Here is an 18,335-nt window from a genome sequence, read left to right as displayed (position 1 = left end):
CCCCAGGCAGAATTTCATCTTGTACCCAGTTAAAGGCTGTGGTGGATGATACAGGATTTATTCCGGATGTTGTTGTTTCTCAGAGTGGCTTATATAGTTACTGACAGAACACAAGTAGAAGTTGGTCCTGTGGTAAAACTCATGGTTCTGACTCATGGAAGTTCAGTCTAACTTCTGCCTGATTTGATTATCTACATTTGTGATTCTGAAGAAGACTAGGAAGCATACTTAGAGCATAATTAATATATTCCCACTGAACATCTCCAATTCCATCTACGTTCTTTGGCAAAAGAAAAAAAGAACTACATTTCCTCCAGGGGACCTTCTCTCTACATTTTTCACAAGAGACAGAAACTGAGCAAAGAAGATAGCCATGGCATTCTTCCAAACTTCAACAATAAAATAAACCCAATTCACATAGGTTTCCAAGATGAGGATCCGGTCACAGTAAAACATCTGCTCCAAGTCTTGCATCACCACTGAACCCTAGCAGCCCCTTGGGTTCACCTCCTCATCAGTGAGTATTAGATATTCTCATGAGCTCTGCTAGTTCCTATGAGTATAGATTCACCTGGGTGTCCTCTCTGAAGCTTAACTGATGACACCAACATGACACATTACTTCACCTGTAAAAATCTACATGATTTCCACTCCACTTCTGGAAGTGAAATCACTAGTGCTGCCAATAAACCTACCAGAGCATCTCAATTAGAACTTTGCCAAAACTAATGCAGAAGACAGGACTTTCAGAAAAAGTGGTGGTATTTGTTCAAATATGTTGGACCTTTTTTCATAACAGTATCTTAATTTTTTAACTTTTGAAATAGCATTTTGTGGAATATCATCACTTTGTTAAAGCTCATAGTTTGAATCCATTGTCTTAATGCCCATATAAAACACATGACTAAGTACTGTCTCCAGACCACTGAGAAGACCTATTCTTAAGATACAAAAAAAAGTATGCTTAGTCTAACTCACAACTGCTTAGTTACTGCAAATTACTTTCAAAGATAAAAATACAATTTTCTTATTGATTTGAACAGGAAAAGTCTTGAAGTGTTACAGCATAACTCTTTGAAGGGCAAGCAAATTAGGCATATGTCTTCATCTTCTCTGAGTTTCTGCCATGATTTGATGATGGCCAGACACCTCACATTTAACTGAGCCATACCACACTGACAACTAACTAACTACAAAAAAAACCTCAAGGATTTCTCCAGATGCTATCCTCCAGTTTCTGGAATTCTGTGCATCTCTAAGGTCAGCAGGAGATGCCTGTAACCAACATCCTGTTTCTATCTGGTTCCTCTCTGTACATGAGGAGCCAAGATAAATCATAGTTTTACTTTTTTTAACTAAAAAACTTTTTTTACTTCCAAACTGAACAAGCCTGCAGTCATGAAAGACTTCCAACATCTAAACAAGCGAAGGCATGGTAAGAATGATAATGAATCTGACAAATGGAATAGGCAGCATTCTTCACGTGGACAAGCTGAAAAAACTGCCTTTTGCTGAGCAAGCATAATTGTTATTTCAACTGTAAAAATGCATCAATAATTGGCATCAGCAAAACAGAGCAGGTTGGAGATACTTTAATAATTCTGGCTGTTTAGAAGGCAAATAAATAAATGAAAGCCACCAAACCACACTTCCCATCACTTCTGCCAGTGTCCAACAGCTCTGGCAGCCCCAGCTGCCCACAGGCTCCTCCCCCTGCCCACCCCACTCAGAGGATGAGCTCCCACCCAGCTGCGGTCCCGTGGCCCCTGCACCTGCCTCCACAACTGGCAAGGACTTCAGGAGCACCCTTGTCAGCAGGGTGAAGGAAACAGTACAAGCTAAAGGAAAAGACAAATAGAGGAAATGGTGCATCAGTCAATTGTGGTGAATGTAATAATTCACCTTAAATATCTACGGTGAATATAGATAATTACACTGAAACTAAGCTACGAAAACTGGCACAAAACAGTGCCTAAGACTTAACCAACAGCTACTGACAATGAATTTGGACTAAGATGCTGGTTTTGTCACCACAGTGAATAAACAGAAATAACTAAAATGAAACCAGAAACTACTATAGTAAGAGGACAATTAATCCCAAAAGATACAGAAGAGGCAAGACAAACCAGGCCCAGGGGGGATGTGTGTGGTTGGATTCCAAAAAAAAAGCAAAATAAAACCAAAACCAAACAAACCTAATAAAAGGATTTCCAAAAAATAACATGTGAAACTCATGTTTCTGTCAGAAAGCAGCAATCATGGTATGTTAATGAAGAGACGGAGATAAAAACAAGTAGACACTGATTAAGCCCTACATGAATTTCAATACATTCTTGTTCTAAAAGCTTTCTGCAACTGCCCAACAATACAGTGAGGAAAAATGTTTCAGCTTAGAGGGTATTAACTTAAGAAAAATATTATGAACCAAAATACGCATCCTAGATTCTGCACTACTTCTTGCAACATACTTGGGATAAAAAAAAGTCTTTCAGATTTCAAAGCTGTAGGCCATATCTGACCTAGCTAATCACAGCAAGTGACCTCAAACAAATTCCTTCAGAGTGTTGAATTTTCAAGACAGAAGTTAGAAAACAAGCTCAAGAACAGAATGAAGCCAACCTCAGCTACCATTTCAGGATCACTGTGGCTACAACCTGTGTCTGAGCCTGAATGTGCAGTTTCAGTGGAGAAAAAGGAAGACAAAGATCCATTAAAGCAATGTATAATCACATACAAATAAGAATCTACTGGTAGCAATACATTTGTTTTACTCTACCTAAAAGAAACAGGAAGATTCCTCAAACATGTATGTATGGAAGAAGAGCTTTTTGTGTATGTGAGCTATCAGAGTATGAAATTCACACACAAGGAAAAACCCTGCTGACCTCATGGCAGCTGGAAAAATATTGTAAGGCACTCGTTCCCCAGGGCTGGCACAGCAGTGAATAGCTTCTGAAGCTAGTCATTTTGCTTTTATATCTCAACACTGAAAAAGGTGAACACCTGGATAACACTGAGAAATTTAATTCAGGTTACGTAATTATTTCAGAAGAGTCCAAACAAATAATTCTAGTTCCTACTAGGAACTGGTGATAATACACTATGTGGTCTCTCAGTGGCCTTGCCTCCATCATTTATTATGTTTTCAGCAGCATTCAATCTTATTTTTACTTATTAAATTACTGCAAGTATTTCATTTAAATAACCTGTAATACTCAGGTTTTAAATTTCAAACTTGAAAAGGAGAATTGCTGTGCCTGCGAAATACAAAAGAAGTAGCAGCAAGAAGGTGACTCAATTGGCATTGAAGTAGAAAGCTTTGCTGGAAGGAAAAAGGATAAACAAATTCTAGAATAAATGGAGAAAGCTGTGTAAGGCAAAGACAGTTTCTTTAGGCATTAATATCATCAAAATGATGTTGGTTTGTGCACATAAAATCCATTTTGTTTAAATAAACTAGTCATAGCTTGAAATCTTCTCTTCTTATCCCTTCCAAATAAATAGCAAGAAATGCCAATCGACTCAGAACCTTCATTATTGTGGATGGGATCCTGCAAATATGTGGTTGTCAGTGATATTGTGACACAGAGCAGATGAAGCATCATACATGCAAAATTTCTCAGGAAAGCTAAAAAGCAGACATAAATCTTTTTAATTTACATCTTTTCATGAGGAGATTTAAACAGTCTTAGGTCTGTTAGTAGTGCGGCTGGAATGAGACAGACAGACAGACAGACAGACAGACAGACAGACAGACAGACAGACAGACAGAAAGAAAGAAAGAAAGAAAGAAAGAAAGAAAGAAAGAAAGAAAGAAAGAAAGAAAGAAAGAAAGAAAGAAAGAAAGAAAGAAAGTCTAAGTACAAAGACGATGGAACAGACAGACCTATCAAGGAAGTCACATGACTATTTCTTGTCTCCCAGCTGGGAGATTCCCCAGCAAGGCCAAGAACAAGAAGCTACTGATCCCATACTTAATGTACTGTGTTTTGATACTCTATTTAATCTACCAATAAATGACTATATCACATATATCCCAAGAAAATAAACAGCAGGGTTTACATGTAAGCACACTTGATTGAAATAATAATTGCTTGCACTCAGACTCCACATCTCTGGAATGCATGTATCCTCTCATCTGGTCGACAGAAACATCCAACCCAAAAATAACCATGCACAAGTGAGAAAAGTAGGCCTGGAAATTCAGTTTGCAGTGTTCCTCTGATAGCTAAAAGACTTGCCTGCACATCAGAACAGAGCTTTGTATGCCAGCGTTTCGGTCGGATCCTCATAAGTCACTGCTGTGGACACAGATTCAGACCAAGTTCTGCTTGTTTGCTTCATCCATTTTCAAAGAAAACTTAAGCAAAGGACATATACATATTAATAAGTAACATGAACTCTTGCTTCCATCCAGCTTCTACAGAAGAAGAGAAGGCCAAGAAGGGGATTAAGTAGTTTCATATTTGACTTAACCATATTTCTTACCATGAAAATAATACACACATTCTGAAAGGTAAACAGATCCACTGTCACCAGACATGCCAGAATAATGCACAACTGCACACATCAATGGCTGGGGCAAAAAATCAACCACTGCCACCCAACAGATTTAAACTCTTCCCCAACCACAACAGAAAGGTTCCCAAATTTTGCTCTCCTAAAGCTCAGGTTTGTCTCCCAACATTAAAAACAATTCCAGTTCTGAACTAGTAAAAAGTCCCTGCCAAGTGAATCTAAAAACCTTCCACAGGATCTCAGATTTTGCTCCAAAGCCTCGACAAAGCACAGCAGCCATTCCATAGTCAGTTTTCTTGGTGGCTTTCCTGACACTTCTCAATTACTTACTAGCTTGCGTTGTGGTCACCTAGACCTGGTTCTGAAGTGTCTCACATCTTCCAGAACCCAACTTTCTCATGCACAACACAGCACAGGGAAGTGACAGAAATCCCTAGTTGACATATAAAAATTGGTAATTCTCTGGGAAATTAGGCAAAGCTGTCCCAGTGTTGCAGTTTTTAAAGACACTGGAAGTTTCAAACCAGCATTTTTACAGACCAATGAAAGGCACATCTGTCCCACAGCTTATCCAGTAAGAAGCTGCCACACTCCAGCAGAATGGCAATATTTGCTCTCTTCCATCCATGCTCTTCATTCTCAGACTCACCTGAAGCACAGTCGTTAATAATATTTCCTCATCTAAAGGAAACAATTGTTCCCTTTAAGCAGCTGAGAATGGTTTGTAAGACCTGAAGTGCTAGCGTTATTCTGCTACAAGTGCACACACACCAGCATCATATACCAGTCCTAAGAACTAGTGACACTATTCAGACTCATAGTTTGTTAGAATGGCCTCAAAGACATGGCATATGGCAGCAGAGACCAGTACATCTGTTGGGAAAGCTGGTATCTAAGCCATCTGCTGCCAGGGAACCATTGCACCGACACCATATCCCCCATCGTGCAAGTGAACAGGACTGGGGGGATGATGAAGTAGAGTTAGGAGAGGTGGGAACAAACCCACCAAACTATTGCTCAGCATATCTCTGCAATGGAAATGCTCATGAGACAACATCATCCCCACCTATCTTCCAGTGGCACACTGGAAAAATCCCTACCCTACACACAACAACCTTGTGAATCTGAGAACTTAATAAACGAAGATGGGCCTCCTGCAAGAGGCATCAGATTACATTACTAAGCTTTTATCTACCCCCAAAAAAATCTGCCTGTGTCATGTCTCAAATAGCACTTCACAAGCAGCAACTTCCAATATGGAGCTGCTACCTCCTGCCAGGAATTGTTTCCTCTCATTTGCTTTATGACATATGTCTGCACGGACTCATTTTTCAAGACATTTGAACCACCTTTGTACACATTTGGCAAAGTAACTTAAGCCACCAGATGAACATTTCCTCATTCAGTTCCCTGAATATTATTTAGAAACTGCTTCGACATCTATACTTCTATGCTTGTTTTCCAACTTAAGTTTGTTTGGTTTTAATTTTTCTATCTTTCCTTACTACACCTCTTTCCCATCAGCCTTCAGTCACATGTCACTACTGATAACCACATGCTACTTGCTCGTCCCAGCATTAAGCAGATGAGAATTGCATCAAAGTCACCATACACCCTAAGTCACACCCAAGTTCTCAGCACTGGTAACACTCACACCCCAAAGGTATTCAGGCCATTTATAAACATTACCCATAATGACTTCTCTGGAAGCTCTCCATCACAACATGCCACACATCACAACATAAAGCAGTTCAGTAGTCATCAGCCTCCTGCTTCCTAAATATAAACAAAGGCATCATGAAGCAGAAAGCTCAGCCACAGCTTGTAATGATTTTACTGTATCTAGATCAATAAAGAATTACTGCACCCAAGAAGGAGGAACAACAAGCAGGCTTCCAAAACCCTTTGTATATCACAGGCTCTTCCCTAGGACTGTCACACGCCAACCCCACCTTTTTAAGTCTCTCAGGAGTGAAATACCATGTATTCTAAGATCCTACAAAAAGTAACGCTGAGTCTCAAAAGACTTCAATTTCTTTCTCCTCCAGTTCCCATAATCTAGATCCCCTTCTGCAGGAGGAGAAAGTAAAAGACATAATTCTGTAATTCCTATATGTACTGCTCTCTCAAGCTAATTACTATAAATAAAACTTTTTTTTCACATACAAATGTTTAGTGGATCATGTGCCTCCTGCATTATGGCATTCAAACTCCTCTTGTTCATTCTTTACAGAGCTCTCCTTTTTTCCAACTATAGTCTTCCCTTTAACTCTTCAAATTCTAAATAGTCTCTACACAAGAGCTCCAGTTCAGAGACGGGTGTCTTTTAAACCAAGATATTTCCCATGGCAACACCCCACAGAGGGAGCAGCCTTTTTGTTTTGGGGTTGTGGGTTGTTTTTTTCAGAGACAGAGAGACTGTGAAAGCAAGCACATTACAGAACTAAGAAGTAACTCGGCAAAACTCCGTCCCCTTTCATACACTCCCACTTCAAACACACAGAAGTTGTTCCATGAGTGAAATAAGTGACATTTGGTTCCTCAGATTTGGTGACTCTGTATGGAGGATGGAGTAGATGGGTATTCAGGATTTTGCCAAGGTTAGAGTATTCATAACACCTCCAACGAGATTCTCATATTCACATGAACTTGCATTCCAGCTTTTCCATCAGAGAAGATTCTTATCTCTACCCATCAGCCAGCTCACATGCTTCTTCACCAAGCATCCAGATGTCCAGTGTTGGCCAGCTTCAAAGTTACTGGGTGGAGTCAGAAAATATTACACTCGGAACATGCACACACACAATGTCCTAATTTCCCACAGAAGGCGGCCTTAAAAAAAAGGTGCTCCTTTATATTGGGCAAAATTAACACTAAAATATATCCAAACAACAGCAAAACAACACAACAAATAAGAAGCAATAATCACAGCACTTTGTCTTGATTTTGAGTCTTAACATTATTTTATTTCATTATGACATTGATATTAATTTATCTAGCATGCATACCTATGACTGAAGGTCTTAAACCATTATTTAAGTGTTTAGAGAAACCATTAACAATAGAAAGACAAGAACCAACAGCTCAAGACGGACTGACAATAATCTAGAAACAAATCATAGCAGCAAGCAGCTAATCAAAGGAACAGGTTACTAGCCTTGCAATGCGGTTCGTCACAACATCAACACTGGTTTTCATTTCAACAGCCACATGTTGTTGGTCTTGGTGGCGTTCATTTGAGTGAAAAAGAAAACTGTTCCACCGTTATAAGACAGAGTGGATAAATTCCATCGTTCTTGTTACACTAATGGTCCAAAGACATCAAAGCAATTTTGCACAGTTGCAAGTTATTACTCTAAACTTTTTCCAGAGATAAAAACTACTGGAGAACAAATAAAATCTTCACTCAAGGGCCAAATATTTGTTTACACACTGCTCTTTTTATGTAACACTGTTCTTGAGAGGTGTTTATCTTCTATCTTGGTATACAGAGTAGATAATCAATGCTTTGCCTATAATTAAACAGGTGCTTTCCATGCCAGAACCTGCACTCAAGGAGTGAAATCTATGTTACTTTGAAGAGAAGGGCAACTCTTTTTCTGTTGTTGCTTTTTTAGTTGTTGTTTTTTTGTGGGGTTTTTTGCAGTTTGCACCCTTCAGAGAATGAGCTAACAACACTTCAGGACACAAAGAAAAGATGCCTTACTCTCTCCCACTCAAATAAACTAACTTTGAAGACAGGCAGGAATAGCCTGACCACACTACCTGTCTCCCCTCAAATTATGATATTTCATGAAAGAAGAAACAAATCCACAAACCATTGAAAACACAGAGAATTTTCCCACTTATTTCAGTAGGTACTGGAACAGGCCCATGCTCCAGCTCCCACAACATGACCAGTAAACATTGGTATGACAAAAAGGAAAAGGTTAAAGTTGAATGAAAGAAAAAAACTCAAAAAAACAGTACACCATTACCTTGCTGCTTTAAATTACACACTATACAGAAAGTGGTCTGTATCCTACTCCTTTATTCACCTGAGTTTCTGGAAGAGGTCATTTTAGGAAGGTAAAGAGGTTATCAGTGGTTTTAAATGTATTAATTCAGATGTTCTTATGGACTGAAGTAAAGGCCTGAGCATCTACAGAAAAGATTTTTTATTCAAAATTTAATCAAAGAACACAACAGCAAGTACAAGAAAGTGACAAATCCTACACACTATTGTGTTCTGAGCTTACAGGCAGGACTAAATGCACCACAAAGATCCCTGAAACACTTCACCAATTAGAAGTATTTTCTGACATGCAACTTATTCACAGGCTTTGTTGTTCATGATTCTTTTGGTCCTAACTCACTAGAAGGATTAATTTTGTAACCCATAGAAAGCACTTATGCGATAGACTTGGCTCTTCAGAACATGGTTTAGTTGGCATAGTGGTGTTGGGTTGACAGTAGAACTTGATCATCCTGTAGGTCTTTTCCAACTTCAATGATTCTATGATCATGCTTGATATCTCAATTTTTAGTTGCTTCTCCTCCAAACAAAGATGACTTCCTGAAGTGTTGTACATTTCTGAGCTATCATATGCAAGTGTAAAGACAGCAGAGTAACATCCACTGAACAACTCAGTTTTTCCTCCTTGTTTCCTGAGGGACAAACAAGTAAGCTTCTGATGTAGCACCTACAATGTGGAGAATAACACCACAACTGACTGGGCTACAAACCCAGACCTTGCGGCTTTAGAAAGGTCGTCCTCCTCTTCATCCCACTTTCCTTCCTCCTTCACAGATTTCAGGTCCCTGCTGGCCAGCTTCTAGTGTCCTGGTCACAACTTCAAAGGTCTCCTCTGTCAAGGTGTCAGGAGCACTGAGTCCTTCCTGCAAGTTCATTGCTACTTGTTCAATCCCCACTACACAAGACAACCTCCCTCCAGGAAAGGGGAGTCACAGCATCTTTCAGCACCACAAAAGGAGAAAGTGTATCTTTCCACTAACAGGGAGAACATGCTGCTTGTTAAGCGCAATTTACATTTCAATGTTTGCCTATAGAATTTTTTGTAGCAGGAGACCTACCAACTTGAAGTAAAACAGTGCTTGGACAACTACCTTCTCTCTGTCCTTCTCATCTAACATTCCCACTTATTGTCACCATAACTCTCTTCATAACTGCAACCCTGGTATAACAATACCACCTATACTAGAGAGAACACTAGGCTGCCTTCCTTTCCAATGACAATATGGTCTTAGTCACGTTTCTCAGGATAGGATTCTGAGACCAACAAATGTGCACACTCCTCTGCTCACAGATATTCTCTCCCTTAGAAGTACATGTCATTACAATCAGGTACATTATTGTCACTAAAGACGTCTTATCTTCTGATTTGAAGGATGTTTGAAAAGAAAGCATTAAGTGATAGGCAGTAGAGTCCATTCTCCGATTCACACGTTAGGCTAGGTAATTGCCAAGAACTGTTACGTTGAGTTTGAACAGATAACAAGGACAACATAAAATCTCAGCACAATTTTCTTCCTTTTAAGCCGCATCACCTAAAACTATGGAACCGATTGATGCTAATGTCACATCAAGCTCTTCCCTATTTACAGGAGATGGAAGATTATTCTGTGTACTCTTCCCAGTAGCTTTCTCTTGCTAACTCTGCAGTAACTCATATCAACAATCTGTCAGATTGCATTAAAAACATATTTGAAAGATTTTTTTTTTTCCCCAACCCCTTGGATTTAAATAGAAACTCACTCAAGTTGTCTCCTTCTCAAACAGGAAGACAGGTTTAAAGAAAATATATACAATCAGTAGATAAACAACCGTGGAGATAGGGAGGGGACAGAAAAAATGTCACCTTCATAGGAAAGCATTTTTTAATAGATCTTTTCAAATACTGTATCAAATGTAACCTATCCAGTAAATACCTGGGTAGTTTATATCACAGATGTACAACAGCAGTCTTCAGAAGAAAGTACTGGACAAAACCAACAGATTTGTAAACCAAGGATTCAGAGTCTACCAACCACATGTCCACAGGGGTGTAACTTTTAGAGAGAAATCAAGTTCTACCAGTGTAATATGAGAAATACAACAGTCTGGACCATTGTGTGATCTAACAAGAGCTCCTGAAAATTGAGCCTGACCCCAGGACCTTCATTCCAGACCTAAGAGGGGTCCAGCCAAGTTACAGGTCTATGCAACATATGTCAGAAAAGCACGAAATATTTCTATCACTGTTACTGAATTTGAGCAGAGAGGTGTAAAATTCAATGTGATCTGTCTAGGAAGAGATGAAGTCTGATTTTATCCAGTATCAAGGATATTACATCATCATTTATTTATTCTAGAATCTGGCATTACACAGCAGTTATCCCACTGTAATCAGGCAAGAATTTAAGCTTTCAGCATGCAATGAAGAGGAAAACACAGAAATGCCAGAAGCATAACACCAACAGAGGAAAACATTACCATTTGCTTCCAGCTCTGGTGGCAGAGGGAAGTACAAGGCAAGCACTGACTACAATATGACAGTTCATCACACCAAGACCTACTACTCTTCCTGTGTAAACATGAGCTGTAGGTCAGCCCACACCAACCTGAACCTCTAAAAGACTATCATAAGTAAAGGCAGCACAAATAGTGAGCAGCATATTTTACAAATCAACACACATATGATATTGCAGATAGGCCAGGAGCCCAAACCTGAAAACACTGACTAATCAAGCTGCTCTTCATTTACTACTTTGGAAGACAAACCATTGCATTGGATTGCTTTACCAATACAGATAGCTGCTGGCTTTGTGGTGGTGGTTTGTTGGTTTTTTTTCATAAGAAACATCTATCTCTGTTGACATATTCAGCAAGAAGCCGATGCAGAAGCACTTTACATAAGATGTTCTCTCAAGAGTGGTATTTTTTCACTGTCTGTTACAGTACAGGCCTACAATTACAGTGGGTAAAGTTCTACAAAGCATGTTCTCTGTATGCAACATTCCTCTGCATGGAACATTTTTAAATTACCACTTTTCATACAACATCCAGCTTTATAATATTAAAAAAAAAAACACCTCAAGCATTCCATTCAGAGCCTTCAACCAACTAATTCATCTGGTAATTATTTGAAAAATGAAAATATGCTCAAGCAATATGCACAAATTAACACATAAGCAGGTCAGTGGACTACTAGCTATGGGTTTCTTTTAGCACTAGTGAGAAATACTAAAGTATACCTGGACTACAAAAGGTACAAAGACATTTAACCTACCTCATCAAAGCTGCTATCTTCTTTCTTCAAGGCTTTAAAGGAAAAGGAAAAGAGAAATAGTTATCTGTACTGTCTGTACTGCATTTCAATGAGCACAAAGTAACTAACACCAGGGAAGACAAAAACAGAGCAGCATTTTCCTCTTATAATAGGAAAGAACAGGCTGGCATGAATAACAATTTTATACTCAAAATATGAATCTGTAAATGAAATGGAGGTCTGCACAGCATGTTTCCAATAAAGTAAATTTACATATTTATGAAAAATATTATCCTCTCAGATTAAAGAAAATAAGAGTTCATAAGTGTTTTTTTCTTTTAATTCTTAGTGAGTGTGAAAACACTTTATGGAGAACCTGACTGAACTTGAAAAAGTATAATACCTAATCATGTATTCAGTTTGTCAAGTACTAAACCTTTATGAAATAGTATGCATTGTAGCAATTTTGTCCTTTTTCTTTTATTTTCTTTTTGGTTTGCCTTTTTTTTTACAGTATGACACTAAAGCAGAAGAGATTTCTGTCTTTTTTACACTGTTAACTAGCATCTCAACAAACAAGGAAGAGGAAAACTGCAGAAATCATGTGAACTGGTAAAGTGAGAAAACAAATAGATTAATATTTCTGAAGTTGTAGCAAAGATTAAGCTGATGAAAATTTTTCCTTTAGCATACTGGATATCTTTATTAAAATGTGAAGAAAATTAATTGCTCCAAATCTCCACTGAACTATACTAATCTGAAGGTCCAAGACTGGTTCCTTTTCTCTGTACAACCAGACCAACCAGGTACTGTGTACTGCACGCCCTGACCTCAGAGTGCACTTCACTTATTTCTCGAGTTAAAATAAGAGCAACCATTGCATTATTGATTGCACTACTTCTTTTCAGTTTACATCATAAAGGCTCACAAATGGAGGGAGGTCACCTGAATGACCGTACAGATTGTGCAGTGCTGCCCCAGAAGGCTCCCTCTTCCTCACTTTAGCAGCATGATGTTTCTTACACTTAAAATGCATTTATTTCTGCCAGGGATAAATACTAAAGTGCCTAGCACAGATGAGGATTTAGACTCGAGTAGCTTCTTTGCTCTTTTAGATGCTCCTTCTGCCTTCAAATCACTACTATTTTCTAATCCACCATCTCTTCCAAACACTGTCTTCAGAAATTACAACGTTATTAACTAAAAAAAACAACAACCAAACAAACAAAAAACAAACATCAAACCCAAAACTGTAGCTGTACCACAAGCACAACTAAGACAGGACACCTCTGCAAAGAGTGCTGCAGCTCCACAACTTCTGCCTTGGGCAACAAGGCACAAATCTCATTTCACCTTGTACCAAAAAGCAGGGATTGTCCAACCTTCCTTTGTTTTCAAAGTTCCATTTCTTTCAGACATGAAATGTGTCTTCCCCCAAATCTTTGAAGATACTGTTTTACAATTATTCATCTAGATTTCATGCTCAGCAGGAAAAAAAAACCAAAACCCACACCCAACTAGAATGTTGCTGAGGAGGTTTGAGGCACACATTGTACATTTGAATCATGAAATGCATTTTTATGGTTTTGAAGGCTGGACAAAATGTTTTCAGACTGCCAATCCCAAGTATCCAGAACTATGAGTCAAGATATTAAAAAAAAATAAAGAAGAAGTAAAAAATAAGAAAAAGGAAAAAGAAAGCTGACATGTGGAACACTTCTCAAGAACTGACTTTTGATCTTTTCTTTTACCTTTCAGGTCACAACAACACACAAGCTATAATTTAGTATATGGCACACCTAGGTCACACTGACAAGCTTTTCTCCCTTACCAAAATTCAAGGTTTTTCCTAAGATCAAAACATTCCAGGAAGAGTCAAACAACAGATAACCAAACAAAATTCACAATGTAACAGAACAACAAAAAATGGGAATCTTTGATCCACTGCGTATTTTTGGCTTGTCTTTACTTAAACTTCTAAGTTTGACTAAAATAACTTTTTTAAATATCTCCAAAATTAAGAATATGAGAGTCCTGGCCACTCATTTAATCAGATTCTATTTAATAATAATTTCACTCTCAACCAATTCACTATATAGCATCTTCTAAACAAATAATCAAACCAGTATATTTTATGCAACAAATTACAGTAGGAACTTTTTTTTCTCATCATTGCAATCCTTTTCTCTTTAGACCATTAAAAACGCTTTCATGAAGTTAAAAAAAAAACCAAAGCAAACACCCACAACTGTTTACAAACAAACTTCTCATTATCTCAGGTATGTGAGTTATGTGAGTGTACATTAGAGGAGATTAGTGGAGATAACCTTTGTACTAGTGAGGAGGTAGCAGGAAACCCAGGGATGCTCAGAAAGGCCACAGACTGCTCAGTGCACTGTGAGTAATCTCAGCGATGTTTTCTCTCTAGATATATAACTTCCTTTCTACCTTGGTGTTAGGTTTTGAAAAAAGACGTTGCATAAGAAAACAGACATTAAATGGTGTGAGCTGAAGAGATCTCAGATATGGTTTTGGTACTGTATGAACTTCAACAAATGCATAGTCAAGAATCTGCACATAACAGATGATTATAATTTTATTAAATTACTGATTATTATAATTACACTTTTATCAAAATGTAAAACTAAGAACCAAGCCTAATAACGATTTGTGCTCAAATAAACAGTGAGTCAACTGAATCTCAAAAAACTGGATAACATACAGTATGATGTGCTTGTATATATAGGCAACACAGTATGTAAACAAGGAAATAAGAATTTTTAAAATAATTCGGATGTTTGTCTAAAAATGGATGGGCTGCCAGAAACCTATCAATAAAAAGAATTCTATAGCTTTTTCAGATTCCTAGTACTCTAAGTTCTTCATTAATAACTAAATTTTAAAAGGGACACTCCTTGAAACACCAGAAAACTTCTACCAGGAGAAAGGGTGCCTTAGCTCCAAAACAGTTCATTTTTCTTGAACTGTAAGCATGGAATTTCTGCAATAAAAAGCCATCCTGTGTATTTTAGAAAATTAACTCCAGTTTGGCACCATAGGCCATATGCACTTCCTTCAGCACAGCACAGTGCCAACTTGCACACAGCACAAAGTGCATGCGCAGGATGAAGGTTCAGAGATGAGCAATTTCACAGATCACATTTTTCAGCTCAGCAAAATAAACATTCCCAGTATTTGGTACTCTAACTGTTACGGGCAGGAACATAATTTTGCAGAATGGGTATGTGTAATACAGCCAGATCTTCATCATTCTCATTGGGTCATTGGGTGTAGTGGCTGGAAAGCATCAGTTCACAGTTAAGATGGGCCAAGTCTACTTGAGACTGTCATTGGGACCAAATAATGGCCCTTTGCTGTGCCCCAGGGATAACTGACTTGGTTGAAAGACTACCTCCTCTTTTATCTAAGAAGCTGGGGAATTAGCTTCAAACACTACTTAACATACTGTGGCAAACTGGAAAAAAAAAAAAAATCACCTTATAAATTAATTGCTGATACAGCCTCCCAAATAGAGAGGATTACTTTCTGGGGTGGTCTTGAACATAGTTTATTGAGTACTAATCTGCAGGCCGTAGCAAAAAAAAAACAAACACTGCCAATGACAATTAGGATACATTTCCATCACTCTTATACAACAGGCTAATATAAACTTTGATACCGAAATGAAGCGGTCTTGTAATATTGGAAGAATCATATTTGGCAGGTGGAATACAGCCAACACAGGGGGAGGCCTAGCAGTCAGAGCCTCACCACTCCAAGAATGGCCACCGGGTGTTCCCTGCTGCCATGTGTGAAAGTTTAACTCGCTAATCATTTCAATCAAACACCATATTACTCTTGTACCATTTATATGGTTATGCTCATGATCTTATATTGTGCCCTTAAGTCTATGAGAACACACTGCAGCAGAACAGGGAAACTTAAAGTTATTGGTGATAAATCACAACTGATGACTGACAAAATTCCAGATTAGCTACCTATTACATTAGTAATTTGCTAATCTCAACAAGCAACCAGATCTTTCAAAAAGAGCTGTAAAACCAGCATGACAAATACCCAGAAGGCCTTCTACCAACAAGGTTTTAATTTTAACTCTTATATTGAAATGAAGGAGAGAAATCCAGCACGTATTTTAACCAAGGATTTCCTGGTATGCAAGTTAAGAGCTTTTTAAACATAGGTCAGCTTTGCTTGGGCTTATCTGTCGCTCTGGCTATCAGGGACTCAACTATGTTCAAAACTCATACTGATAAATTAGAAGGTTTTTGCTCAACATGCAGTTACCAGAATGGTGGTCAAAAGAGTAGAGCATCAGAAGATGGAACGGTCTTGCTGGCAGCAGCAGAGTTTTAATCACAAAACAACCACCACAGAAACACACAAACAAACAAACCCAAGCAGGCACTGGGCCTCACTCCTACACTGCTGTGCACACACACAAAGAACTGGAAGAGCTGGAAAACAACAATTCATGTACCTAAAATCAGGCCAAAGCTCCCAAGGAAACTAAAAGATTGTTTAATTTGTGAAAAATTACAAAAAGAGATGATCATCCAACTGAGCCAACTAAATCATGCAGAAACTACCAGCCAGAGGGACCTTGCTCCCTACAAGGCATTGAGGGAGCTGTCATTGTAACAACAAAGCAGCATCTTCATTCAAAATATTTTCTTTGTTAATGATTTCCACTATTAGAAAAACCCATCCATGGTTCTGTGTCTGTGTATACGTACATACCCACAGACACGTGACAGATCAAGCACCTGACTCCTTTTTTTTTTTCCTAATAAAAAAAAGTTAAATGCACTTTACAAGTTTAAGACTGATGACAGATGAAAGATATTTTCATAAAGGGACAGAGAAATTTATAACTGTGACTCAACATTTCAAACTTGGCATTTACCCTTGAAACTCGTTTCCAAAGAGGAATAAGCTTTTCCAAGTCTTTTTCATCTAGCAGTAGGACAATAAAAGATGCCTGATTTCAAACGCTATCTTACGCTTAAAGTTTGCAGTCCTTAAAAGCTCAAGGTGATACACCGAATCCATACACAACATGTGAAAAATTACAATGTTCACATAATTTAGCACACCTCCCCGGGTAGGGTTATGGAAGGAGAACCAAATGCCACAGCTCACAGCTGCAGCGCAGCCACTTCACATCCTCCCACTGGGACAAAGCAGCTCAGAAAGTTGACCCACGTCTGCCAGCCAGACTTTTAAGGGAAAACATTCCAGTGGGACAACGGATGGGCGAGGACTATGGAAGGGCCCTCAGAGCAGGTCTGCAGGGATGGAGGCTGGTGCATCCCCCAGCCCATCCTGGCCACTGCCCAGCCTTCTGGCACTGCCTCTGTCTGCTCTGCCCAGGCAGCCGGGGACACCTCGCACCTCCTCCAAGGTACCCTCCTCTCCCTGCTCAGCTGCCTGTTGGTGCTGTCGGTGGGAATTAATGGTCTAAACTGTGAATTAAGCAAACTAATGTGTCAAAGACCAAGAGAAACAACACTCTGAGCAGACAAAAACTCTTTGGCATTGTTCCTGGTAACAAATGCGACTGCAGAATGAACTGGTGTCAAACCCAAACGCGATGCGGTGATACCGGCAGATAAGACGCTTGGCAGCAGCGTTCAGATAACGCAACCTCAGGATGTTTTCTGTCAGAAAGAACGCCAAGACTTCGCAGCAGATGACAGACAGACTTCTTTTGTCTGGCCTCCTAAATCACTGGGCCGCCGTTATCTGCTTCAGCATCTCACGCCTCAACTTAAGAACTACGTGCCGCCCGAACAGAAAATAAAATTACCAGACAAGCAACAAAACGAAAATAACCATTTGCTTTTTCCAGGGCCTCTCGTTGGCAATGGAAGCACACTAGCCAACTCTCATTTACAGTTTGTTTTTTTCTAGCCTATTTTGAGCTAACTCCATCGCAGACCCAGGCAGCGCTGCCGGGAAAGAGCGGCTATTTCCCCGAGCTTTCTTCGCAAGGAAGGTTTTCGGGAAGGGCCGCGGCGGGAGCTGCCAGCCCGGCTTCCCTCGCCCCGCCGGGACCCCCGGGGATGCGCGTGCGGCTGCAGGACTCACCTATTCGGCCGAAGCTCTCCGATAAAGTTCTCCGCAACTTTTTCATTCTGCTGATCTTCTCGGCGGACTGCGAGTCGATCATGTCACACCTCCCCACTCGCCAGCCGCCACCTCCGCTCCCCCGGCCCCGGGAGAGACAGCCCGCTCCTCCGGCTCCGCCGCTCCCCGCTTGCCCCGCGGAGCCGCCAGGCGCAACGGGACAGCCCCGGTCCCGCCCGGGAAAGGAGCCCTACGCCGCGGCTGCTGCTCGGCTCCCCGCCGCCACCGCCCGGCTCATAGCCCCGCGTCCCGCCCCCCTGCCCCAGCAGAGCCAGATGCGGCGGGGAGGGCGAGGGGGGTCAAGCAGCGCCGAGGAGAGACGGAGGAGTGAAAGGAAAGTCCAGCGAGAGACTGCAGGCACTGGCGGAGGGAGGGAAGGAGGGAGGGAGAGAAGGAAGGAGGGTGCGCTGAGAGAAAGGAGGA

The 18,335-nt window shown here is 39.9% G+C and overlaps 1 protein-coding gene across 4 annotated transcripts in view; it reads right to left on the bottom strand.

Annotated features, from left to right (window-relative positions):
* The window catches only part of CDK14 (cyclin dependent kinase 14), a 338,936-nt gene extending 320,822 nt beyond the window's left edge, over window positions 1-18,114 (bottom strand). For all 4 annotated transcript variants that reach the window (XM_051612199.1, XM_051612197.1, XM_051612200.1 and 1 more), the window contains exons 1-2: window positions 17,874-18,114; window positions 11,787-11,818 (exon numbers count right to left, since the gene is read on the bottom strand). In XM_051612199.1, the coding sequence (XP_051468159.1) occupies window positions 11,787-11,818; window positions 17,874-17,955 (114 nt within the window). In that variant the 5' untranslated portion in view covers window positions 17,956-18,114. The remainder of the gene's footprint in view (window positions 1-11,786; window positions 11,819-17,873) is intronic.
* Window positions 18,115-18,335: the final 221 nt, after the last annotated feature.

The sequence above is a fragment of the Apus apus genome, chromosome 2, assembly GCF_020740795.1.
Source record: "Apus apus isolate bApuApu2 chromosome 2, bApuApu2.pri.cur, whole genome shotgun sequence".
Lineage (NCBI taxonomy): Eukaryota > Metazoa > Chordata > Aves > Apodiformes > Apodidae > Apus > Apus apus.
Note: the sequence above shows the minus strand (reverse complement) of the source record. Positions and strands in the feature narration are given on the sequence as shown.